This window comes from Pelobates fuscus, chromosome 1, assembly GCF_036172605.1.
Source record: "Pelobates fuscus isolate aPelFus1 chromosome 1, aPelFus1.pri, whole genome shotgun sequence".
NCBI lineage: Eukaryota > Metazoa > Chordata > Amphibia > Anura > Pelobatidae > Pelobates > Pelobates fuscus.
In genome coordinates, this window is record NC_086317.1 from 216,417,891 (window position 1) to 216,445,604 (window position 27,714).

A 27,714-nucleotide genomic window follows, 5' to 3' on the forward strand; every position below is an offset into this window, starting at 1 on the left:
GGAGAACTAAGTCGGCGTCCAAATCCTTCGTATATCCTAGATTCTCGTTATGTCCGGCACTCTGTCCGGTGGATTGTTTGAAGGCCTATCTAGAGGCTACGCGACTGTTGCGTTCACCTGACCGCCATCCCCTATTCATTTCGTTTAAGGCTCCTCATCGCCCAGTATCGACACAGACGCTAGCGCGTTGGATTCGTTGGCTTTTATCCCTAGCGGGTATAGACACGTCTGTCTTTACGCCTCATTCTGTACGAGGTGCTATGGCTTCGAAGGCATCCACAATTGGTTGCCGCCTGGAAGACATCATGCGCGCAGCGGACTGGTCCCGAGAATCGACCTTCAGAGACTTCTATTTCAGACCAATTGAACACGTCGCATCTCAAGTGATAGCACAGCTTTGAACTTGCATAATAGGAGCCTCCGTGTCTTTAATAAAATTCCCAGATTTTACTAGTAACATGACGTAAAGTCATGATTTTATTAAAGACACGGAGGCGAGTATTATTCCCTCCCACCCTCCCGGTGTGGATTTGGGATTAGAGATGCTTCGATGCTATACAAGTATGTTGTCAATTAGGTCTGTATTGAGTTCATGTTTTTGTATCGTGTAATTTTTATCATGCTTAGATGATTTGACAGTTTTATATTGGTTTCTAATCTTATATATTTTTTCTATTTCAGAATCCTGTTTCATGTAGATCCCTCACGGTTATGTTTGGTAAGTCTACAGTTTTGGGTTTGGAAATTACCATATTTCTCTATCTTTTTTAGCTTGAAGTTATCGTTTTGTTTCCCGTTTCCTGTTTGGATCAAGTGGGACATCGTTTATCTTACCTGGTCTTCGGTTTCGCAAGAAAGAGGGGGATTGTGGGAGACACAGGACTTATATAGCTACTTCCTCTGTTATGTGATTGGCTACCTGTTATGCCTGTACAGTTTTTTCTTTCATTTTTTTGATAATATTTATATTCCTCTATCTTTGCTGCTGAGGAAATAAAGAAAGAGATATGCATAATACTCGCCTCCGTGTCTTTAATAAAATCATGACTTTACGTCATGTTACTAGTTAAATCTGGGAATTAGTTTCTACAAGCAGATGTTTGTATCTCCACTCACACTCTGCTTTGGTGTATTCCCTTCCAGACCTCACCTCCCTACATTTAGCTTAATTAAAAGAATGTCCTAACCTCCCCAACCCCAATAATGGCTTACAGTGCATGCATGTTCTTTAAACCTGAAGTTCGTTCCAATGAAATACGTGTCTATATGAAGAAATCCGCAGGACCACAAAAAGGAGTGACATGACACAGAGAGCGGAGAGCAACGCAGGGAGATTTGCCTGGTGCTGGATTCCAAGAGTTGGAGTGAGAGTATGTAGTGAGATTGCCTTATCAGTTACCTGTTATAGCTGCACATAACGCTATATGACCCAGCTTGAATACATGCATGAAACTGAGGTAGAAAGGTCATTCGCAAATCTCTTTCCAGCACCTGCACTATGAAAAAAGATAGTCATTTACCTGATGCGGTTTTATAAATATGCACTCTTAATATAGTTTTTGTAACTTCTTTTGGTTTTACTTTTCTAAAATACAAATGCTAGATCAAATATGGAAAATGTCTGTTGAGCGAAACATTTATTTGTAATCCATCAGAGAGATTTCATTAAATATTAAGATATTTAATTTCCCTCTCTAATTTTTTTTGTAAATAGAATTTATTAGTTTCACCGACATAACTAAAAAGAAACTATACTTATACTTGTACTATAAGCACAGAATTGAACTAGAATTCTCATGGTCAAGGAAAGTACATCATAAGTCAGCAAGTCTTACTGTGAGAGAAGGGTGAAAAAGAAAAAAAAATACTAAGAATTCACCAGAATTTAGAAATATCATAGGAAAAGAAGCTAGTAGGTAATATTGACCCAGGTGTAAAAGATGGAGTAGAAGTCATATAAAATGAGTATGTTTGAAATTGTAGATTATACTAGCTTTAGTGTAACTATAATCTTAATTTTATTAATGACAGGAGGCGAATATTTGCTTAAGTCTCTCTTTACTAGAACTCCACAGCAGCACATTAACAGAGAGATAAACACCAAAGACAAATACATAAGGTATCTATATAAGGCTCCTCCCAAGCCACCATTTCCTCTTTCACGCTGCGACAACGTAACGTACACAACAATGACAAAACTAAATAAAGAAAAATCTACAACATAACAATGAATGTCATCTGGAAAAACTTCGGATAATGGATGAACTTGATCTTCATCCAGTCAAACAGCCGATTCAATGAACTGAAGACGAACCATTAAACTGAAACGAAATAAACAGAATCGAAAACACGGATTAGTGAACGAAATGTACTGATAAAACATAAATCCCACGATCCAGTACTGATAGAATAAAGACATGAAATCCATCACTAATGACCGTCAATACAATAAAACATGCACTTCCCCAAAACATCACCCCAGATTACCAAACCTAGCCCAAGTAATCAGACAAATCAACAGAAATACAATCAAAGCGATCCATCCAAAACAAGGGGGGGAAGAAACCAAACTGGGTGGGAAATATTCGCCTCCTGTCATTAATAAAATTAAGATTATAGTTACACTAAAGCTAGTATAATCTACAATTTTATAGCATGACAGGAGGCTTCATATTTGCTGTTTTAACGCTCCGACAGCAAAGCAAAAGAAGCATGGTCCGACGGTCTAAAGTAAAATTGGCGAAAGGTCTCTTCCCGGGACCAGTCCGCCGAACGCAAAATGTCCTGAAGTGCAGCACCTGCCAAAAAAGCTCCGGAAGCTGCAGCGCCCCCAACCGAATGCGCTCCGAAAGTCGCATTCAAGCCCGCCAGAGTCAAAAGCCATCTTATCCATCGAGCTAGTGTAGGGGGCGAGACCGGTTTATGGGGCCTGACATACGAGATCAACAACTGCCCAGAATGAGAAGAGCGCAAAGGAGCGGTAACCGCAACATAACGAGCCAGTGCCGTCGCTACACAAAGCTTAGGCGAGTCCTTGAAGTAAGGGTATGATACCACCGTCGAATCCGACTTGGTACGTCTAACCACCTTGAAACCAGACACAACAAAAGGGCAAATTTCGCCGACAGTTGGCGAAAAGAGAGGTCCTGGTTATCAGGCCAATCTTGAAGGAACGTCAAAACCGAACGTACGTCCCAGAGGTAAGAATACTTGGGCGCCGGAGGGCGCGCCAGTCTCATTCCACGCAGGAGTCTGCAGACTAACGGATCCTGGCCGATGGGAAAACCTTGAAGCGGAACATGCGCCGCCGAGATAGCCGACCTAGCCACATTAACCGAGCGGTATGACCGACCCAGGTCAAAGAGATGAGACAAAAAATTCAATACACTAGAGACAGGACCCGTAAAGGGATCAGTATCCCGTTCCAAACACCAGCGACACCAGGAACCCCATGCCGAAAGATAACACCTCCTCGTCCCCGGAGCCCAGGAATCCCAGAGGAGGTCTCTAGCCGATTGCGATAACTCCTCAACATTCCAGGCACCCCTGAAAGAGTCCAAGCCACCAAGAAAAGGTGGCCGTCTCCCACCAGCGGGTGAGGGTTGCCCCGGGGGTCCGAGAGGAGCAGTCGAGATGACGGTAACAGGAGAGGGTCCTGACAGGAGAGATCCAGGAGCTCCGGAAACCAGGCCTGGCTCTGCCACAGCGGGGTCAGCAACACCAAGGACACACGTTGACGTCGAACTTGCAGTAACACCCTGGGAATCATAGCGAACGGAGGAAACGCATTCGCTCCCTGCGAAGGCCATTCCTGGAGAAAAGCGTCCACCGCTGTGCACGCCAGATCCGGGAGCCAGCTGAAGTACCTCTGGGTCTGGTGGTTCGTCCTGGAGGCAAATAGATCCAAAGTGAACGGGCCCCTCTGGGTCTCGAGTTTGAGGAAAACTGATCGTAGGAGTTTCCAGTCGCTGGCATCCCGCCAATGTCTGGAGAACCAGTCCGCCGTCAGGTTCGACTCCCCTGGGAGATACTCCGCCTGTAGGGTGATATTGCGCTGGAAACAGAAGCTGTAAATTTCCTTCGTCACCTCCGACAAAGCTCGAGATCGAGCGCCCCCCAAGCGTTTGATGTATTGCACCGCCGAGATATTGTCCATCCGAAGGAGGACGCAGCAATCCGACAGGTGGTTTGCTAGGCTCCGAATCGCAAACGACCCCGCAATCAATTCCAAGCAATTTATGTGGAAGTCCGATTCCTTCTCCGACCACGGCCCTCCCGTGGACCCGGTCGCGCATGTGGCACCCCAGCCCCACAGACTCGCATCTGACTCCAGCACAAAGTCCGGGACTGGTCCGAATATCGCCTTGCCGTTCCATGCGGACATATGCAGGAGCCACCAGCGCAGTTCGGTCCTGACATCTGGAGACAGGGATATCATCTGGTCATAAGAGGGTCTCCGGCGCAGAAAATGAGCCTTCAGCCGTTGCATGGCCCTGTAATGGAGCGGACCCGGGTAAATCGCCTGTATCGAGGCCGAGAGGAGACCCACCACGCGTGCCAAGGTCCGTAGGGGAATCTGGTCTCGACGTAAGATCCGCCGTATCTCCTTTCGAATGGTCGCTAACTTCGCCAATGGTAGTCGAAGAACGCACTCCTTCGCATTGACTTCGAAACCCAAGAATTCCACCGTCTGGGAAGGTTCCAATGCCGATTTCTTCAGATTGACCACGAATACCAGATGTTCCAACAAGGAGATCGCAGAGTGAGTCTGATATCTGAGCCTGGAGGGGTCCTTGCAAAAAATCAGCAAGTCGTCCAGGTATACTATGCATCGGACACCTTCCGATCTGAATCGGGCGACCACCGGCTTTAGGAGTTTGGTGAAACACCAAGGGGCCGAGCTGAGGCCGAAGGGGAGGCATGTAAATTGGCACGGAACGCCCTTCCATCGGAAGCGAAGAAACTTGCGACAGTCCTCGTCCACCGGGACGGAGAGGTAGGCGTCCTTTAGATCCAGCCTCGTGAACCAGTCTCCCGGTCTGAGGAGGTCCCGCAGAAGATGGATACCCTCCATTTTGAAGTGGTTGTAGACCACGAAGGCATTCAATTCCCGTAGGTTGATCACTGGGCGGAACTCCCCGGACTTTTTCCTCACGAGGAAGATTGAGCTGAAGAAGCCCCCCGAATCCAGGCTCGTTGGACCGCGCCTTTGCCGAACAGCGCCCGAACCTCTGTATCTATCAGGGACTGTTGTTCTCTGGCGATGACGGGGACCCTCGGGGGTCCAACCTGTGTTGGAGGGGAGTGGAAATCTATGACATATCCCCGCACAGTCTGAAGAACCCAAGCGTCTGAGGATACCTCCCGCCACCTGTCCCTGCAGTGAAACAGTCTGCCCGCATGCAAAAAATGGTGAACGAAAGTGGAAGGGGGTGTACTCACCAGCAGGGAATCTCGCCCGTCCTCTGGCGCGGTATCCACGACCTCTATCCGACCTCTGAGAGAAGGGGGTTCTGGGTTGGTAGGATGGGAAGAAGGACGGACCACGGGATCTGTGGCGGCACGAGGACCAACCGCGGCTGGAGACACGACCCCGCTGTCGTCCAGCCCGCCCAAAAACCCGGGAGGTCTGCGGCCGAAAAACCTTCTTTATGGAAGACTGGGCCTTGTCCAGGGAGGTAAACAGGTTGACGTGCTTCTGCAGTTCCTTAATGAACGGCTCCCCGAACAGCAGACCTTTAGCCATGGGGCCCAATTCTTTGGAGCCCAGTTCCGACAGTTTGTTGTCCATACGGAACAGAGCAGTCTTCCTGCGTTCAGTGCAGAGGGCCACGTTGGCATTGCCCAGCAGGCAAATGGAGCGCAACGCCCAGTCCCGCATGGTGGCGGGATCCAGGGTCGTACCCTCCGTGTAGGCTTCGTCCGCTAAGGCCAACATCCTGCATAGAGGTCCCAGCACGTCCAGCTGCTTATCCTGTGCGGACCGGAGGCTCTGCTCCATCCCTTTCTTGGGGTCTCGACCCGTCCGGGTCAAATACGTGGCCACCAAGGGGTCAAATTCCGGGGTTGTTGCCACCTTGTCCGGCAGGACGGGTCTCGGGCATTCCGCCCTCAATTTCTTGCGGGCGTCCCCGTCGAGGGGTCTGCGGACCCAGTAGTGCACAAACTGTGCCAAGTGGTCGGGCAGCGACCATTCTGAGGATCGGGGATGTCGTATGGACCGAGGATCAAACAGGGGTTCCCCTGTAGCATCCAGAAAGGAGTCGCCGTCTGGGGCTGCTGAGGGGGTCTTCGTCCTTGGCGCATCTTCGTCCTCCCAGCGCCATCTGTGGTCCTCCTCACGGTCCTCGTCCCAATCTCCGTCTTCCTCCGAAGGGGACTGGTCTGCCCGCCACTCATCCAACACGGCCATATTAGGGGGGGGGTAAGGAGGCCTCCTCCCCTGCGCCCAACCTACGACAGCGCCTGGCCGGCGAGGTTGATAACCTCGAACCCTGTCGCTTCGCCAGAGCCTTGCCCTTCCGGGAGCGTGGTTCAGGGCCTTCACCCTTCCAGTAGCGCATTTGCGCACTTGCCTGCTCTCTATCCTGAGAGTCTGACTCAGCCGAGTCGTCTGCCACAAGGGGGGATCCTCTCGCGCCCCTGTCAGTATGCGGTTGAGGTAGAGCCCTGGCCAGGGCCTTCTCCACCGAGGCGGCCACCGCCGCATTAATCAGTGCCTGTAAGTTTTGCTCCTGTGTTGTAGCCTCCATGATGTTTGAGGCACGGTACGTGATACCTAAGGGGGCAGAGAACAGGTATCAGTAACAGGCAGTAGGGGCAGCACCCCTAGTATGGCAGAGGCAAGCAATAACGCATGCAGGCTCAACAAACCTTGATCCAGGGGAAGGAGCCGTCAGGTCAATAGCATGCGAAATATGGCACAGACAAAGCAGGCCAATCACGGGGCACTGACAAAAGCAGGCCAATCAAGGGGCACAGACAAAAGCAGGCCAATCATAAGGGCACAGACAAGGCTGGCCAGCATAAGGGCACAGACAAGGCTGGCCAGCATAAGGGCACAGACAAGGCTGGCCAGCATAAGGGCACAGACAAGGCTGGCCAGCATAAGGGCACAGACAAGGCTGGCCAGCATAAGGGCACAGACAAGGCTGGCCAGCATAAGGGCACAGACAAGGCTGGCCAGCATAAGGGCACAGACAAGGCTGGCCAGCATAAGGGCACAGACAAGGCTGGCCAGCATAAGGGCACAGACAAGGCTGGCCAGCATAAGGGCACAGGTAGTGCCGGCACAGTGATAAGGGTAGGCAGGAACATAAATCATCACATGCGACATGCAATTAAATCTTGAGAGAGTGCATGCAGGGCAGGGATGTAACTGATCCCCAGGACAGGCCCAACTCTGTGGGGTAAAGTCACCAAGCAGGGTCCCACGCAGGAGCATGCAGAAAGGATGCACAAATCAATCCCCACATAGTCCAGGTAGCAAGCATGGAAAACAAAATGATACAGTATCCATGCACTGAAAGAGACTGCAGTCAGTAGGGAAAAAGTAACATGCAACAGCTACTACATGCATAGGGGAGAGGGACAGGCACAGGACAAAACCTATTGACTTTAAATGGCCCCTGCAAAAGAAAAATATGGACACATATACTGAAAAAAACATATAAACTGAAAAGAGGCTCTGCGCCTTTAAGGCAGAAGAGCCGAGAGCCGCGCACCCCCGGAACCAACCATGCTGTCGCGGGGGGAGGGCGGCTAGCGAACACGAGGTAACGAAGAGGCTCCCTGATCCCTCGTCACGCCGCCCGAGAGGAAAGTGTGAGCGGGGAAGCGGGAGGGACAGTAGAGCGGCAGGATAGAACAGAGAGGATTCCCGTCCGGCGCCGAAAGGCGGCGGGCGGGAACCAGCAAGTGGGGCTGCCGGAGTCTTTCTCCGGGGCCCGACAGCCGGCACGGGAGGCGGTCGGGTGACCGCTTCCCGGTAACCGGAAAACAATTAAAGGCAAAGGGACCCGAAATCTAAAAGTCCCAAACACACAAAATAAATAGGTAAAAACGGCAGACAGGCAAACTGTCAAGTTAGAAAGCCCACAAAGACAGAGTTAGAAATAAGGAAAACCGTAATAAAGGTACAGAAGGAACACACTAAGAATATAGTAATTAAACACACAGCCACCCATATAAAACAGGAGGCAGTGGTACTCTGACCTGTACTGTTCTGCGGAGCAGCAAAGAAAGAGGAAATGGTGGCTTGGAAGGAGCCTTATATAGATACCTTATGTTTTTGTCTTTGGTGTTTATCTCTCTGTTAATGTGCTGCTGTGGAGTTCTAGTAAAGAGAGACTTAAGCAAATATGAAGCCTCCTGTCATGCTATAAAATTATTCTTTAGCTGTTCGTTTAAATAATTCTGGTTGGCATAATCAAATCCCTATGCATTTCCTTTTTATATATTTCTAACAGATTCCTAGGCTAGTATTGTCTGCCCCTATTATGCACTATAGCCTTAGGACTTTTTAAATGTTTTTTCTTGTAGTCTCTCAATTTATGTTTATCTTTGATCATTTCAGCAATAATGTTTCTTATTTTACATTTACTTTGATAAGGACTGCTCTGTCACTTATGCCCCCTAGGGGCCTATTTGTCTAAATTTGTTATAGTTTTCATGGGTTACCCCCACCAGAGGTCTCCCTAGCACTCCTTTTTATTCCCTTGTGGAATTTATTATCATTACATCTGTTATAATGTGGTAAGTTGTAAGCTCACCATTCAGGTAAATTCCTGTAACCTCCCTGCCCAGTTGCACTTGTCTCCTCCGAGCAATGAAGCAAGAAAAATAAGCGAAAAATAACTTCTCAGAACGAATGGGTTATAACTTGGCACTTTGTGAGAACCTTTTGGCTACCTGTACACCACAAAGAGTGCTGCTCTTACAATTATTGTCATAAATCATATTAAAGGGACACTATTGTTACCAAAACAACTTTAGCTTAATGAAGCAGTATTGGTGTATAGATCATGCCTCTGAAGTGTCACTGCTCAATTCTCTGTCATTTAGGAGTTAAATCACTTTTGTTTCTGTTTATGCAGTCCTAGCCCCACCTTCCCTGGCTGTGACTAACACAAAATAGCTTTATTTTCAATCAGATGTAACATAAAAGTTTCAATCTCCTGTAAATTTAACTTTAATTACACACAGGAGGCTCCTACAAGGTCTAGCAAGGGATTAACAGAGAAAAATGTTTGAAACTCTAAATTAAACAGAATTTGCAGTAAAGAAAGTATAAAGATGAGATGACTCTTTACAGGAAGTGTTTATGAAGGCTGTGTAAGTCACATGCAGGAAGGTGTGCCTATACCTGCATAAATAAAGTGATTTAACTCATGCATGGCAGAGAACTGAGCATTGACACTGCAGGGGCATGATCTATACACCAAAACTGCTTCATTAAGCTAAAGTTGTTTTGGTGACTATAGGGTCCCTTTAAGATTTTTGTTGGTGAATTCACATATGAATTTATTAATTCCTTTTGTTGGGCTTTCCTCCCTCTAACTGTGTTGTCAAAATGAGCATTCTAGAAGCAGGTGGTAATACTACCATAGCAAATTATCATACATACATTTCTCACACAGAGTTAAATATAATTGTCAGTCATGTGATCTCTGATATCAAATGAGTTAAACAGAGAGAGAATGTATACATCATATACCTTCCAATGTTTCAACTGGACAAAGAGGGACTTTTTAATGCTAGGTTTATGAGGGGGTACGTGTAAAGGGGTGCAGTTTCAATGCTATCTTCAGTAGATATGCCTCTGATTCAGCCGCATTAAACAGTGAACTTATTACAGCAAGACAATTAGGATTAAAAAAAAACAAAAAACAGCAACATATTTTTAATTGGAATTCAATTAGGATTAAAAAAAAAATAACACACATATATACATCCCACAGGAGAGAGGAGAACAAAATGGAGGAGCCAACATATCCAACACGTGTATTAGTTAGAGCTAACTCAATAAACTAACTCAATTGATATTATTTAATTAGTTAAAACAGCAACGATCAGAGAATCAGGAAAGCATAAACTAAAATAACTTTACCTGGGCATCAAAGCTGAATCTAGAAACTGGGATATTTTCCGGGCCTCCATGGGCATCAAAATGTTTGCATCCTGCATTGGCTTTCACATATCGAGGATGGTCTCCTTGCAGTCCCTTTACAAAAGCTGCAGCTAGCACCCCACTTAAATAGGGGTCCTCACCATACGTCTCCTGGAGAAGAAATAGCAAATATTACATAATATTTATTTAATAGAATAGAAAAGATTTCACATGATGCAATTTATTTACTACAATGCTTGGTGAATGAATATCCACAACATTTCCCCAATAAGTCCAGGCACTCTTTTTTTTTGGTAAAGATAACAAAGGAGGTGATCAGCGCTTAAGATTATATATACATACGATACAGATGTTGTTCCTAGTATATAAATCTGTACGTACAAAGCAAGAAACAGAATATGGTGCAGTACAGTTGATGTTATTGAAGGGAGTATGGACAAAAGTGCACACAGACTTCTTAGAGCCGTCTCAGCTCTATTATGAAGGCCTGGATGGAATAATCTGCATCTATGGATATCCATGGAGGGTCTTTAGACCTTGTTTTCAGGATGAGGTAGGTATATGTGAAGAAAGCAAAATAGAAAATCCAATGGTATAGTATATACACAAACAATTGGTATTGATGGAGCAATGTCCTGCTCTGGTATGAAGAACTTGAGGTGGAACAATCCCCACCTAGGGATATATCCAGGAACCAGAAGGGTGTTAAGGGCTGTATGAAGGATGTATAAAATAGTAGATTTATTAAGTAAAAAGCTGAAAACAACAGCTATATAAATAAAAAAACAAATATCAAACAAACTGTGGGTAAAATCCTCACTTAACGCGTTTCGCCAAAGGATTTTTCAAAAATGGATTCACTAAGCGCTGATCACCTCCTTTCTGTTATCTTTACTATCCACTTCACAAGGGTGGAGAGAATCCATTGTTGGTGATTTGCTGCTAATTATAGATATTGAGCACTTACACTCACCAGTTTTTCCCATACTCATTCTTTTGGTGTATAGATGTTAAACGTAACATCAAGAATCATACAGACAATATTTTGGCCTTTGTCAAGTTTTAAAAAGCCCTATAGTGTTCCTACTAGAGAGTCTGCTGAACACCACAAGATAATTTGCCCCAACATATTGTGGAAACATTTGCTACATAGGGGATTTGCAGCCTCCAGTCATGGTAGCCCCGGCGGTGGTTTCCTTGTGTTTAAGGTGCAGGCCCCACTATCTTGGATAAGTGGCCTTAGAGGTTGCCACTGGGTAATAAGAGGTCATTACTCTTACACAATTCCCCCTTCCCCTACCTCTTTTTATCATTTTTATCATTGTGCAAAAAGAAGTAAAGGATGGATTGCCTTTGAAACATTCAACTCCCCATCTATTCTTATCTTCATTTAGAAATATTATTTAAGTTTGGCTTTATGTCAGTACATGTGAAAATACAAGTGAATTGCTATGGAATATTTAACAGGCTAACAAATGGTTCTCTTTCAGAAAAGTTAACACATGTGGTAGTGGAAACTCACCTGGTTACGTCCCCAAAGAGGATGCCGCAGAATATTTATCACTGGACTGAAGCAACTTAGCCCTGTATGGTCATCATAGTTCCCAATAGACATGAAGTAATTATGTTTGGCTCTGACTTCAGTGGCAGTGGCATTAGCCACTTTGGCAACCAGTTCAGGACTAAAGACAAAACGCAGTGTTAGAGTAATTTTTACAATGATACTCCAGGTTACATAAACTCCATTTAAAATATGGAATAATTAAAAGATATATACCTTTAAATTTTCTGCACTTGCTGGAAATGTTTATTTTGGTGAACTCTACCCAGACCAGGAAGTTTTTTAGCCAATCAGGAGGTTCTCATTCTATTCTGTGTAGCTTGACCTTATTTAACACATAAAGCACTCTAAGTGTTTATGAGAGGTGTAGTTAATCACTTTGTTGCAATTCCATGGACTACATAAAATAATTGGTATTATTAGCAATTGCACTCATGCTTTCTCACACTATACAAAAGCACTGACATGCTGCACTTATGCTCTCATGCTATATAAATGCACCGACACATTGCACACATGCTTTCTGCACTCTTCTTGAATCTTCACAATAAAAACATACACCTACATATTAAACGTGCGCATTCTCACACTATGTCCATCCTTGCAGTCTCATGTTACACAAATGCACTACAGAAATACATTTGTGAGTTTCTCATACTACATACATAGACATGTGCAATTCGTTTCATTCCGAATGTCAATTCGGACGAATTTCAGACATTCTCGGATTGCTTTTAATCAACCAGGGTGTTGTTATGAGTCAAATTACACAGCGTGGGAAAATTCCAAAGAACTTTCCCACGCTGTGTAAAATGACACAGAGCACTCTGATTGGTTGGATTTCAAGCTAACCAGAGTGCTGTGACAAGTAAATGTAGAGACTTACCTGTCAGTCTCTTCATTTGCCTATCAGAGCACTCTGATTGGATGGCTTAAACCAACCAGAGTGCTCTGAGTCTAATTGCAGGGTGGGCCCTGCGGAGCTCAGTCTGCGTGGTGACCTCCATGGGTGAAGATTGATTATTTTTTCAGCGTCTGGGTTTTTTTCCCCAAAGTGCAACAATACATTTGCACTCTCAATAAATGCGTGTCACAGTACATACATGCACCAATTGGGTACATTAATGGGGTACTTTAAGAACCATAGCCACAGCAGACGTTATCGAACACTCTTCAGTCAATGTAACGTGTCCACAGTTGGTCAAAATATTTATTGCTAATGCAGAAGGGTAACGTCTTCTTTACAAATATATGTGTGAAGATGGTCTGGACCACAGGCACCCAGGAGAACCAGGTAAGTGTAAAAAGCAGTTAAGGAAAGTACATCTCTTAACAATGATGCTGTGTCACAGGACTCCTGGCACCATAAACAATTCAGAAGCCAGTTTTCAATGGATTCCCTATTTTGGCCAAAACTCTTTTGGATTCAGGGGCAGCCAAAACTTCTCTTCTATCATAGAACCCATTAATGCATTAACCAAGAAAGGTTCGGACACTAATAATTGGAATGCATCTGCTCTTCAGGAATTAATAACTCCTAAAAAACCTTCATGTCAGGCATCATTCTGGTTTATCCTGAACCCAATAAGCCGTTCATTTTGGAAGTAGTGGCATCAAAGACTGGAGTTGCGACTGTCCTGTCACAAAGAGCCTGCACAGAAGCCCCACTTCATCCCTGCTGTTTCTATTCTAAGAAACCTCCTAGTTAACAGACGAACTATGACATTGTAAGGACAGAGCTATCAGCTTTTGTTCAATTTCTGAAGGAGTGGAGATATTGGCACTAGGGTTTAGCCACCCCTTTATTTATTTTAACAAATCTTATCAGTCAAGTAAAAAGACTGTCCTGTGCCAATGAGGTCCATGCCTCCCTCCTGATAATACTTTGGTCGTTTGAGGGGGTAATGTAAGGAAATAAGCCTCGAATAACGCTCCTGCTTTAATTGGGTCACAGATCCAGTGCTGTGTGTCTGCACATTGTAGTGGAATCCTGACAAAGACTTTCCTCCGCTGGAGGATAGTAGAACTCAGGAACAAAATCCTGTCAAGGGAATAGCCAACCTCTTCCCCATTAACTTGACGACACACAGTTCTGGGTGTACAACTGAACTTTATTCTGCCACACACGGCTTTTATGCACTTGCCCCTAGCATGGGGTCTACACATCAAGAACACATGGGTTTTTAAACTAAATATTATATATGTAGATGGTCAGGTGGTAACTGCTGCATTTGAGGCCTGGGTAGGTTGCCTCGGGATGAACTCAATCGCTGTCTCCGGGTTCCATCTCCGTGGAGGGTTATGCCATTGTGCTACCAGAGATATCAATGTAGAAAATCAGAGACATTGTTTCAAAGTTGTAGGGTGTAAGTCCCTTCACAGCAGCCATCATTGCAACCTTGTCCCTGCTGTTTTGAAAGCAGACCACAAGGTCTCAAGGTACCGCAGCCGGAGTTCTAGGATATCATAAGGCATCACAATAAGAGTGGTATTTCTGCTGCAGGAATGTCCCCTGGGATACCTTATTTTCAGGCTGTTTTTGTGCCGTATATCTTCAAGAATTGCGAAGTGCCAGTCAAAACAGTCATGTTGTTTCAGTTTTTGCACTGCCTGCGGCATCGTGACTGTTAAGTACTGGTACTAGCAGTAGTCTCAAGATCCCCAAACCGGCCTTTTAGATCCGCTTGGATATCTGTAAGCATGTTCCTCTGGAGGTCGGCCAGTAATTCCTTCAGAACTGTGGTTACCGGAGATGTGTTCGGATTTGTTTGAGCCAGAGGAGATAGATGCATAGTGAGTATTTCCTCCATCTCTCCCTCAAGGGATAGGTCATCCGAGAGTTTGGAGTCTGTGTCAGGATAAGCGGCCATCTTGGGCCCAGATGCACCATGTGCCTGTTTCAGCATATCACTGATGTTTTAATGAATCTGTGGCTTTTCTGCTTTTTGTTGTTTAGTTTTGCGACCCATGCTAGCTTCACAGCCACAGGGGTGGTTGTCTTGTGTCACAAATCACGTGGTTCCCATTGATAAAGTGGGTATTTAATGCTCGGTATTGCGGAGCTCGCAGTAGATGCGACCGGAAGCTCGGCTTTGCCCCCTTAAAACGGTGTTTTTATGTGTGTGCTGTTTCCTTATTGGTATATTGTGTACATTTTGGTCTCTGCGGCAGCACCACTGCAAAGAAATGCATGTTCTGGTTGTGCCCCCAATTTACTTTTTGTCTTTACTATGTATAGTTTGGAGTCCAGACCAGATTCCTTTTGGGTTGAGCAACCTGTCCCACGCCCCCAGTTTCAGAGGTGACCACAGAAAAGTATACATTTGAGTAGGTTTTGGATAGTAATGTCACTGTTATTATAATTTTCATAGGGCAGATATATGATATGCATTGTAAGTATATACATCAAAGCATTATTGCTTGAATTTTTTGGTCATTGAATTTGTTATATTGTGTTTTTTGTCACATTACTTTTGATAGAGGAAAGCTATCATTTTTCGTGTATATATATATATATATATATATATATATTCATATTCATTCACAGATTAAATACAATGTAGCTCATTTAGCACTGAACTAATTTGTTTCCCGCATTGGAATTAATGTAGGACCCACCGATATTGGGCTACTGGTGGGCATAAAACAATATGGCCATATGGTGGAATTCAATCCTCATATTTGTTTGCTGAGAAAAGTGATTTTAAGTAGCCAACTGTTTGTCCTGCCAACTGTAAGAAGTGATATTCCGTTGACCAGAGGGAGAGAAGAAATCCTCAGAAATTAGTCATGTTAGATAATATTCCGAGTACCTGAAGGATGCAGCCAATCCCAGAGCCTGTGGATATGAAGTAGCCCAGCCTGGTGCTTGAACATCTCCTCTTAGACATTCAGTGTTCCAGGAATAAGGCGTTATACCTAGGCGTGGAATTGCAGGGGCTGGGCCATTCTTTCCTGCACCACCTCTTGCCAGCTGTAGGGAAAGAATAAACTAATCAAACAAAGTCTACCCTGATATTGTTTCTTCAAAATAATTAAACACAAACTCAATTTAACTCTCAGGAAAATGATCCACATTTAAACCCACTGCAGACATTTCTATTAGTCAAGAAAAAAACAACAACTAGTAAAAGCAAAAGCTTTACTAGCATTATTAGGATTACATCTCCACTGGGGATATAATTGTTTTTAACCATAATGTGTCTCTTATCTCGTATGTTTCTCTTAATCCTCCCTTACCGATTTCTTTTTTTTTTTTTTTTAAATCTATATTTTATTCGTAGAAGATTGGTCACAGATCATCACAAAAATGATAAAATGTTACACATGGTTCAGTCAGTATAGAGTCGATCTCTCAAACCCCCACCTTTGTATACATTAAATTGTGTTATATTCCGGGGGCGAAGCCTAGCTTCCAGGCTGTGCAGACGTGCAGAAACCAAGCTCCTGACCAAAATTGCCTTTCTGGGGGAAAAACACCCCAAAATCAAGCACATCCAATGCCTGGAGGAAAACAAGCAAGGAGGGGACACCCGGGGAAACTATTTGACACCCGACTCATGCATGTCACAAACCGGGAACCCTGAAAGTCTGCTGAGGCCTACCTGGGACCGAAACGGGGAGAGGCGGCCGCTCTCCTCGCTGGAGAACAGGCTCACAGACCGCTCTAACCTCCCAACTCCTACCCCCCTCTGGACCGTTTGGGGGACATCCCGGTCCACGCAGGGCGCCCTGAAACACGCAAAGCTAAAGACAAGAGGCCGTTGCCGGAAAACTTAGTGAACCACGCGGTACCTCAAGATGGCCGCCGCATCGCAATCACAGCGCAGCCCAGCAAGCCAGACAGACCAGAGCTAGAGGGAGGCCTTCGAAGCCCGGTTTAAAGCTATCTGCCAAGCCTTCTGGGACCGCATTGCCCAACGTGATCCCCTGCCTACCCCTCCCGAGATGGGACCTACCTGCCAACCAGCAGCGGACACCTGTCCATATTCTGGGCCAGGAGCCCAACTGGAGGAATCTCCAGTACATTTACCTGTCACAGCCAGGGCTGGCGCTTCATATAAGGCGAACTAGGCAGCCGCCTAGGGCACAATATAAGAGGGGGCGCCCTGCGCCCCCATCACCGGCCCTTCAAATGCTGCAGCTGCCTGAGCGATCTATAGAGAGCGCGTTTAGGCGGCTGCCGCACTGCCTCTCTCCTCACCTCCCCTTCCCTGCAGCGTGGCCGAGCTTCCTTCCGGTCCACGGTACCCGGCCGGACTGATAGGAAGTGCACACTCAGTGTGCACTTCCAATCAGTTCGGCCGGGTAAAGGAAACAGAAACTCCTGTATCGCGGGCCGGAGAGGAGCTCGGCCATGCTACAGGGAAGGGGAGGTGAGGAGAACACAGGAAGGTGGGAGTAAGAAGAAGCGGGGAGGGAGGGAGTAAGAAGAAGAGGGGAGGGGAGGGAGGGAGTAAGAAGAAGAGGGGAGGGAGGGAGTAAGAAGAAGAGGGGAGGGGTGGGGGAGTACGAAGAACACAGGGAGGAGGATGGGGGAGTACGAAGAACACAGGGAGGAGGGAGGGGGAGTACGAAGAACACAGGGAGGAGGGAGGGGGAGTACGAAGAACACAGGGAGGAGGGTGGAGGAGTACGAAGAACACAGGGAGGAGGGTGGAGGAGTACAAAGAACACAGGGAGGAGGGTGGGGGAGTACAAAGAACACAGGGAGGAGGGTGGGGGAGTACAAAGAACACAGGGAGGAGGGTGGGGGAGTACGAAGAACACAGGGAGGAGGGTGGGGGAGTACGAAGAACACAGGGAGGAGGGTGGGGGAGTACGAAGAACACAGGGAGGAGGGTGGGGGAGTACGAAGAACACAGGGAGGAGGGTGGGGGAGTACGAAGAACACAGGGAGGAGGGTGGGGGAGTACGAAGAACACAGGGAGGAGGGTGGGGGAGTACGAAGAACACAGGGAGGAGGAGTACGAAGAACACAGGGAGGAGGGTGGGGGAGTACGAAGAACACAGGGAAGAGGGTGGGGGAGTACGAAGAACACAGGGAGGGGGGATATGAGGAGAAGACAGGGAGGGAGGATATGAGGAGAACACAAGGAGGGGGAGGTGAGGAGCACACAGGGAGGGTGGGTTGGTGTGAGAAGAGACCGCTAGGCGAGGGTGGGGGTAGAGGAGAGACCACTAAGGGGCAGGGGGTAGCTCTAAGGGACAGAAGGGAGAGCTCTACAGGACAGGGGGCAGGACAGGGAGCTCTTTCACACTACGCGCACACACACAATGTATCTCTATACATACACAGAAACACACAATGCATCCCTACACACACAGAAACACAACATGCTTCCATTACACACAGAGAAACACACAATGCATCCATTACACACACACACACACACACACACAATGCAACCCTTATACATTAGACAATGCATCCTTTGCACACATACACAAACACAGAATGCATTCCTTACACACACATGCAAACACACACACTACTTCTCTTACATACACACACCTTGCATCCCTTATGCATACAAACACAGATTCACACAATGCATCCCTTACACACAACCAGAAACAAAATACATCCCTTATACACAAACACACACTGCTTCCACTACACACAAACACACGGCATCACCTACACAAACTGGTATCCCTATACATTGCATTCTATAAACACACACATTAGATCCTCTACAATAACACATAACACATCCCCTACACACTCCACTCCCTGTGAGCGAACATATAGGTGGACTTATGGGTGGGCCTTATGGGAATACTCACCGTCTGCAGCTTAGTTATTATTATTTATTTATAAAATATTTTACCAGGAAGGATACATTGAGATTTCTCTCGTTTTCAAGTATGTCCTGGGTCCACAAGTCATTGCATTGTTACAGTTAGTGCACAATAAAATACAAAAACAATATTAATATACAATATATACAAAATTTAACAAAGAACAGGTAGGAAATATATAATCAACAATGACAGGTGTATTCTGTTTTGAGGTATGTAGAGAGGGATCTCTTAAAGGACTTTAGGCTTAGGGAAGATTTTAAATTGTGTGGGAGGTCGTTCCACAATTGCGGCGCTCTGTAGGAGAAGGAGGATCGGGCTGCTTTATTTTTGTATTGGGGTAGACTAAGTAAAGTGCTAGTACTGGATCGGAGGTTGTAGGAAGTGGGAACAGCCGGGGAAAGCATTGTGTTCAGGTAGGGTGGGAGTTTCCCAGAAAAGCTCTTAAACACAAGGCTGGAAAGATGAAGGGTGCGTCTGGATTCCAGCGACAGCCAGTTTAGTTCTTTTAGCATGTCACAATGGTGGGTCCTGTAATTACATTGTAGCACAAATCGGCAGAACGAGTTATACAATGTGTTGAGTTTATTTATGTGGGATTGCGGTGCAGATGCATATACTACATCCCCATAATCAATGATTGGCATCAGCATTTGCTGTACAATCTTTTCCTTTACTGTAGGGCTTAGGCAGGATTTGTTTTAATGAAGTGGTTCCAGTATCTACAGCCTGTCCCTGCAGGCTTTTGAAAGGATCACTATAGTGTCAGAAAAACAAAGCGGTTTTCCTGACACTATAGGGCCCTGATGGTGCCCCCACCCTCAGGGTTCCCCTCCTGTGGCGGTGAAGGGGTTAACACCCCTTCAGCAGCTTACCTTATTCCAGCAGCGGGCTCCCTCGGCGCTGGTGAGCTCTCCTCCCCCGCCATAAGCTCCCTTTGCCTACGTCAGCGGAGCCTCAATGCTTTCCTATGGACGCTCTGCGAGATGGAGGCATAATATGCTACTCTAGTGGTTGTCGGGAAGACAGCCACTAGAGGCTGGCTTAACCCCAAATGTAAACATAGCAGTTTTTCCTGAAACTGTTATGTTTGCATTTGAAGGGTTAAAACCTGAGGGACCTGGCACCCAGACCACTTCATTGAGCTGAAGTGGTCTGGGTGACTATAGTGTCCCTTTAATGTAAACACACACCGTGTGCAGCACTAGCGTTAATTCATATGGCAGATCAGATGGGTGGAGCATTGTGATGTCACATGGGGGGGCGGCAAATTTTTCTTTTGCCTAGGGCGGCAAAAATCCTTGCACCGGCCCTGGTCACAGCACTCTGATTGGATGGCTTGAAATCCAACCAGAGTGCTCTGTGTCATTTTACACAGTGTGGGAAAGTTCAGAGGACACAATATAGACAAACGTTTCGGGCAACAAGCCCTTCCTCAGTGCTAATGTCCAGTGCTAATGTCCCCTGTTCCCTCCCCCCTATTGTTATTTAGGACCTGCCGCTCAAGGGTGGGGGCCAAGGGGAAGGACAGTAGGTTCCCCCCCCACCCCTCATTCTCATTTAGGGCCCCAGCCTCCGCTCAGGGGTGGGGGGGGGGGGGAAGGACACTAGGTGTCTCCCTCCCCCCCCGTTGTTATTTAGGGCCCCACGCGCCACTCAGTTTAATAGCCCCCACACGGTTGGGGGCTCGGGAGGGGGGGGATACTATGGTATTTTGTTGTGTGGTGCTGCTCACTGTTTAGTAGACATGTCCCTAATCGCAGTATAGCGAGTAGGGGCAGAATTTACTAATACAAAGTAATCTTTTCTTAGTATTAGTAAATTTGGCTGAATGACCAATTTAGGTCTTTCAGCCTTTTGGTAGATAGCTCCCTGATACCGTGGCACGAATAGGCACAAATAGGATCAGAGTTTCATTCAAATAAAATTCCGATCCGTACAAAGTCCCGAATTGCGTCCTAACACGAATGGAGAAACTGTTCTCATTCTGTTAGGACGCAATTCGGTAGTTTCGCCAGTGTTCTGTCTAAGTGACAGGACGTTCGGGAAAAGTGAAAGGAGGCTTCGCAGGAACACTGAAGAAAGATGAGAATTGTGGGAAAATTGCTCTGACCACCGGAAATGGAGCACACTTTGCTCCTCCGTTGGTCAGAGATGGTCAGGCGTAGGAAAACTCCTTAAGACAAATAGTCCCTACTTTGTCTTATATTTAAAAGAAACTAGAGCAGACAGGAAGAAATGAAAAACAGATCCTGAGAGAGGGAGAGAAAAGGAATAGATTAAAGAAAGGTAAGTTTGGCATGACAGTGCCGCTTTAAGCTTTAGTTGTTTTACAGCCATTGTAATTGTAGTGCAACCATGAAATAACATAACTGTGCTATTACCTGCAGCACCATCTCCTCTAGAGTTAAACGTCCAATCAGGTCCTCCACACGTTTATCCCACGGAAGTGAAGGGTCCATAAAAGGATATTCCTGTCCGTAAGATATTACCAGGTTTAGCAGAATCACGGCCACACTCAAGATGTTTGCATGCTCCATGTATGCGGCAGCTAGAGTAAGTGTCACAGAGGCTCATAAAGATGAATTCACACTCCAGCTGGATGACAAAAGACAGAAATAGTAGTTATAGACTAAATGCTTTGCAACGTAAAAAAAAAATCATTAATCTGTGCAGTTATATAAATTACTCAGAGTGAAAATCATATTTCTGTGCAATTAGTATCTTTGTTATTAAACTAGTTAAAATACTCCAAGATCCAATTACAGACAGGTTCCATGTTGTCATTTTTGCATAGCCTTCTACAGCTTTACACTATAATAAATATCAAACTGTGATAACATGTAAAGATATGGACAAGGCATAAAAAGCATAAATGAAATTAAGGTAAGGAAATCCCTGGTTGAATTACTCCTACTCCTAGTTGAAGTTACACCAAAATAATATTTACTACTATAAAGTTCTCTCTATAAATGTAAAAACGGGCACAGAAAACCATAGAAATTACAGTGCAGGTTCATGTTTATTAGGTGAGATAATTTGTTTTATGGTCTGTCTCTGGCTGAAAACGGATATTCAGCCACGTAAAATTAAATACCCACAACCCAAAATATAATTCCAGCATTGGAATGGTATTGTCGGAATCTGAAATTAATTATAATGTAGGTAATAGATCATTACTAGCCATTGTTTTTGTGTTTAAAAAAATGGAGACAATTCTTAGAGGGTACTAAATATATTGTCATAGTAATAAATGACCATAAGAACCATATATAGCCGATGCTAAACCTTTATCCACTCGACAGGCTTGCTGGTTTCTTTGCCTGTCACATTTAAACTATATAATCACATACATACCTTGTTACCGTAACACAAAAGCTGATGCCTTATCTAGGCAGTACAAATTCCTTGAGAGCAAACAGAAAGAGAACAGTCCTATAGTTCCTCCTGAACACATTATTGCTGCAACCCAACTTACCTTTTCTTCTCCTCTTTTGGAAATGAGGTTAGCTGTTCGATATATAGCTCTGCCAAAATACCTGATGCACCTTATAATCTAAATTATAGCTGTACAAAATGAAAGGGTTGGCTTCTGGGTGCTTGCAAATGTATGTAGGCGTACAGCAACTCTGCTAATGTCTATTGGTAGTGTAATTGGGTTGTGTATTTTATACTAGGACACATAGCCGGTGACCATCTTGATTTTCTTGGTGCTCCTTAAAGCACATGTTTGGTGGCCATCTTGGAACGCCATAAACACAGTGAACTTTAACACAACAGTTATTGTGAAACTATTTGAATTCGGCAAACTAATTCATCCAAATTCACATCAACTCTAGTTCTCTCTGTATTTCAAATACAAATTAATGGCTTAAGAATATAATGTAACAGGTTCACTAGACATATTCATATTCTTCTTCCTGTCTCGGTCGATGGACAGGAGGAGTTTGAAGTACAAATAGTCCTTGATTCCAAATCTCATGGCCTTCTACAGTATCTCATTCACTGGAAGGTGTATAGTCCAGAGGAGTATGCATGGGTTCCTGCTTCAGATGCACATGCTCCTAGCCTGCTTCATGAGTTCAATGCTTTGTTTCCACGCAAGCTTTCTGGTCTCCGCCCTGCAGATGGTTCTCAAGGTGGGGATTACTGTCATACTTGCCATTGCCTGATTTCTCCTTGCCACTCCAGCAATACTTTGAATCCCACACGCTTCTTTTGTGCATCTCTTTATACGTGTTTGAGCTTACGTCTGAATAGCGTGCCACAGGGCACCTTTTCGGCACACACACAAATGAAGTAGAAGTGCTTCTCTTGCGTCTTCTGGCAGCGCTACTCTAGGACATAGCCCAATCCTAATACAGCCACTAGTATTAAAATTCTGGCCTTTCTTGATCCAATTGCCCTGCTGTGGTTCTTGATTGGCCCAATAGGACTTTTGTGATATTTTCTGATTTCCTGTTACTGACTGACTTGATGATAATTTATCTTGTTCGCTGTATCCCTGTATTTGGGGTCCCTTAAAGGGAAACTCCCCTGCCAGGAAAACAATCAGTTTTCCTGGCACTAGAGGTTCCCTCTCCCTCCCACCCACCAATCCCCGGTTACTGAAGGGGTGAAAACCCCTTCAGTCACTTACCTGAGGCAGCAGCGATGTCCCTCGTCGCTGTCTCCTCCTCCGCGCCGCTCCTCCTCCTGATTCCGTCGGCCGGTGGGTGAGACTGATCCCGCCCACCAGCCGAGGAGACCTAATGCACATGCGCGGCAATGCCGCGCATGCGCATTAGCGCTCCCCATAGGAAAGCATTGAAAAAGATTTTCAATGCTTTCCTATGGGGAAATGAGCGATGCTGGAGGTCCTCACACAGCGTGAGGACGTCCAGCGACGCTCTAGCAAAGAAAATATTTGCTAGAAATCAGGAAGTTCCCTCTAGTGGCTGTCTAGTAGACAGACACTAGAGGAGGAGTTAACCCTGCAATGTAATTATTGCAGTTTATAAAAAAACTGCAATAATTACAGTTGCAGGGTTAGGAGTAGTGGGAGTTGGCACCCAGACCACTCCAATGGGCAAAAGTGGTCTGGGTGCCTAGAGTGTCCCTTTAAATATATCCTGACACCAGCTCCCCCCAAAAAGATAATAGCAATCCAGAGCTGAAGCCAACTCCTGCCTCAATAGGAAAATAAATTACAGGCACTCCTTATTCCCCATGACCTCTTCCCATAATTTTAAAATATTTGTTACCAGATCCCTACATAACCTTTTCCACAAGTCCATATCTACTTCTCTATGCTAAAACTCCATATCCCTGTCGACCTCAAAATTCATATTCATTCTCTTACCCATATTCTAAAACTCCCTGTTCACCATACAGCACAACCTTAGGTAGGTGATGATCTCCACCCTGGGGACATACCCAGTACAGCTACGACTTCAAAATTATTGCCTCAATGCTGGTGGTCTCTGCCTGTTGAGAACTTTGGTGTTGGTAATGAAGTAATTCCAATGGATGTTAAGGATTGTGCATAGGCGAAAGCCCTCAAGGAATCGCAGGTGATGATGATTGTAGGTAACATACGACTCAGAGCTGTACAGGAGAGTGGTCAGTCCAACAGCTCAGTCCGACAGTTGCCTTTTGAAGCATCAAGCTGAAAAAATTGTGAAGAGAGTTGATGCAAATACACAGGCATGTTTTACATCATAGTCTATAAGGAAGTGTTCAGATAGATTGTTGCTGTGTCTGACTTGGCCGTGTTGATCTTCGTGTAGCTGAATGATCATATAGAGGTACTTAGGGGGGACATCCTAGGTGTTCCAAGATTTGCCAGATAACCCTTTCAGCTCACAGTGTTGAACACTTTGGTGAGGTCAGTGAACATCACGTACAAGGCCTTGTTCTGTTCCCGACATTTTTCCTGGAGCCGAGAACAAACACCATATTGGTGGTGCTTCTTCTAGCTTTGAAGCCACAATGGCTCTCTAATGCCTCGTTTCCACTGAGCGGATCGGTTCGGTTCGGTACGGTACGGTTCGCTATTTTGGGTGTTTCCATTATGAAAGTGGTCCATATAAGCGTACCGTACCGATCCATTCAGGGTCCTGCTTCAGATGTAGGGCCATAGAAAATGGAACGGTTCGGTTAGGGCGGAGCTACTATACAATCCATTGATTGGTGGACAGGAAGAGCATTTTTTCTAAACCCTGCATGGCCCTGAAGGTCTGACTTGCAGTGGAAACGCTCACCAGAATGGGCTGGTCCATTCTAAACCTTCCAAACTGTACCGACCCGAACCGATCCGCTCAGTGGAAACGAGGCATTAAACTGTAATCTTGTCTTAAACTGCACTACTTACCTTTGTGGCCCAGCAGTGCCGATTGTAAAATAGAAACTGTTGCTATGATGGTTTCATGCTGTGGGCTTAGGGTGTCCTCCAAAACCAAGAGTAGGCGACCTTGTGGACAACATCTGGAGTGCAGAAGGTTGTTTACCCTTGCCGTAGACTATGGCAGCAGTCGGCGGTGCTCCCATTGTGGGGAGACTGCCTGCAGCCCAGACAGTCTCCCCATGGCGAATTAGGACCCCTGTGGCCATGTGATCGCTCAATAGGGCGACCACATGGTCACAATAGGTGTCCATGTGTCTGCCTGCAGGGGGACTGTCTGTGCTGACAGGCAGTCTCCCTGCATGTGTAAAATCATCCAAAAAAAATAAGTTTAAGTTAATAAAAAACAATTATTATTATATATGTGTATATATGCTAAGTGTATTTTTATATTAATATGTACATATATTAATATAAAAATACACGTATAATTACACACGTGTGTATATATATATATATATATAATAACTATATATATATATATATATATATATATATATATATATATATATATATTGTATATATATATTGTATATATATTATTATAAAATACAAATAATAAGTAATTTAAAATAAATTTAAAAAATTTAAAATAATAAAAAATTTCAAAAAATTATATATCTATACGAAATGTTATTCTAACTGTATTTTGAAATTAATATATATATATATATTTATATCAAAATACACTTAGAATGAAATTGTATATATATCTATGTATATATAAATAAATAAAAATAATACGAACTATTCATATGTCCATATACAAAATTACATAAATAATTATATAAATATACAATATATAATATTTTATTGATTGCAATTTAAGGGACCTGACTGCCAACCCAGGCCGAAAGTCCAGAGAATTTTATTTGCTATCACTGTATTTTACCCTGTAACGTTCTACGACACCCTAAAACCTGTACATGGGGGGTACTGTTTTACTCGGGAGACTTCGCTGAACACAAATATTAGTGATTCAATACAGTAAAACATATCACAGCGATGATATTGTCAGTGAAAGTGACTTTTCTTGCATTTTTCACACACAAACAGCACTTTTACTGATGATATAATTGTTGTGATACATTTTCCAGTTTTGAAACACTAATATATGTGTTCAGCAAAGTCTCCTGAGTATAACAGTACCTCCCATGTACAGGTTTTATAGCGTTTTTGAAAGTTACAGGGTCAAATATTTTTACATTGAAAATGGCCAGGTTGGTTACGTTGCCTTTGAGAGCGTATGGTAGCCCAGGAATGAGAATTACCCCCATGATGGCATACCATTTGCAAAAGAAGACAACCCAAGGTATTGCAAATGGGGTATGTCCAGTCTTTTTTAGTAACCACTTAGTCACAAACACTGGCCAAAATTAGCATTCAATTTAGATTTTTACTTTTTTCACACACAAACAAATATGAACGCTAACTTTGGCCAGTGTTTGCGACGAAGTGGCTACTAAAAAAGTCTGGACATACCCAATATTGAATACCCTGGGTTGTCTACGTTTAAAAAAATATGTACATGTGGGGTGTTATTTAGCGATTTATGACAGATAATAGTGTTACAATGTCACTATTGATACATTTTAAAAATGTATGTTTTGAAACCGCAATATCCTACTTGTACTTATAGCCCTATAACATGCAAAAAAATAGCAAAAAGCATGTAAACACTGGGTATTTTTAAACTCAGGACAAAATTTTGAATCTATTTAGCAGTTTTTTTCATTCACTTTTGTAGATGAGTAAAAGATTTTTCACATAAAAGTCAAAAAACATGTATTTTTTTCAATTTGTCATCATATTTTTTCATTTTTTTAAAATTAAATTACATGAGATTATATAAATAATGGTATGTAAAGAAAGCCCCTTTTGTCCTGAAAAAAACAATATATAATTTGTATGGGAACAGTAAATGAGAGAGCGGAAGATTACAGCTAAACACAAACACCACAAAAGTGTAAAAAGATGCCTGGTCGCAAATGTACAACATCGCAAAAACAGTCCGGTCCTTAAGGGGTTAAACAAGTTAATGCTTAAAGTAAGTGGCAGCATGGTAATATTTACATAGGACAGAATACCTTCAAAGTTGTTTTCCTGGAGTGTATCAAGACTTCATCAATGGTCGTCCAGTGAGAGTAACTTCCTATTAACACAAAAATAGACTAGTCATGTGCAGTCTGGTATTATGGGACATGTGGTTTTCCTGTGCAAATCAGCTGATTAAAGCACAACTCAGTCTTGAGAATAATATAGGTAATACCACTATCTAACGCAAGAGGGTGCTGTTATCTGATTTCAGGATGATTTTTAGAAACAGTTTGACTCCAGATATGTTTACATTTACATTTGACTTCGCAAAGCAAAATGTTTAGTCTTTTGTTTCAAACACAATCTTTTTATTTAATTTTATTTTAATTTGAAGATACTACGGAATTTAGACGAATGAAATTCTGTGAACAAATATACATCTTCTTCACTGCTGCTATATTAGTTTTATATGTCCCTTATGTGGCATAGCCTAAACCAAGCCAGATTAAGGTACCAACAATGCCCATGTGAGGCAGTTGTTTAATAGATGGCTATCATATCTAACATCAATCAAACTGGCTTGTTGATTTGATATCAATTAAGGGAGCTATATCTTCAACACATCATTGATAGTATAGGTAGGTACTGGTAAAAGGCATTGGCATATGGCAATCTCAAATAAAGATCTTTAAAGGGACACTATAGGCATTTTATAGGCCTGGGGCCACTTCAGCTCATTTTTAATAAACTGCAATAATTACCTGCTAGGGTTAACTCTTCCTCTAGTGGCCACTAAAGGGA

At 44.2% G+C, this 27,714-nt stretch overlaps 1 protein-coding gene across 1 annotated transcript in view; it reads right to left on the reverse strand.

The window, feature by feature from the left end:
• LOC134611107 (uncharacterized) overlaps positions 1–27,045 on the reverse strand; it is a 61,549-nt gene extending 34,504 nt beyond the window's left edge. Inside the window, exons 1-6 of the mRNA XM_063454686.1 lie at positions 26,957–27,045; positions 20,879–21,086; positions 15,503–15,663; positions 11,652–11,811; positions 10,109–10,279; positions 1,400–1,491 (exon numbers count right to left, since the gene is read on the reverse strand). Coding sequence (XP_063310756.1) covers positions 1,400–1,491; positions 10,109–10,279; positions 11,652–11,811; positions 15,503–15,663; positions 20,879–21,034 — 740 coding nt within the window. The 5' untranslated portion in view covers positions 21,035–21,086; positions 26,957–27,045. The remainder of the gene's footprint in view (positions 1–1,399; positions 1,492–10,108; positions 10,280–11,651; positions 11,812–15,502; positions 15,664–20,878; positions 21,087–26,956) is intronic.
• Positions 27,046–27,714: the final 669 nt, after the last annotated feature.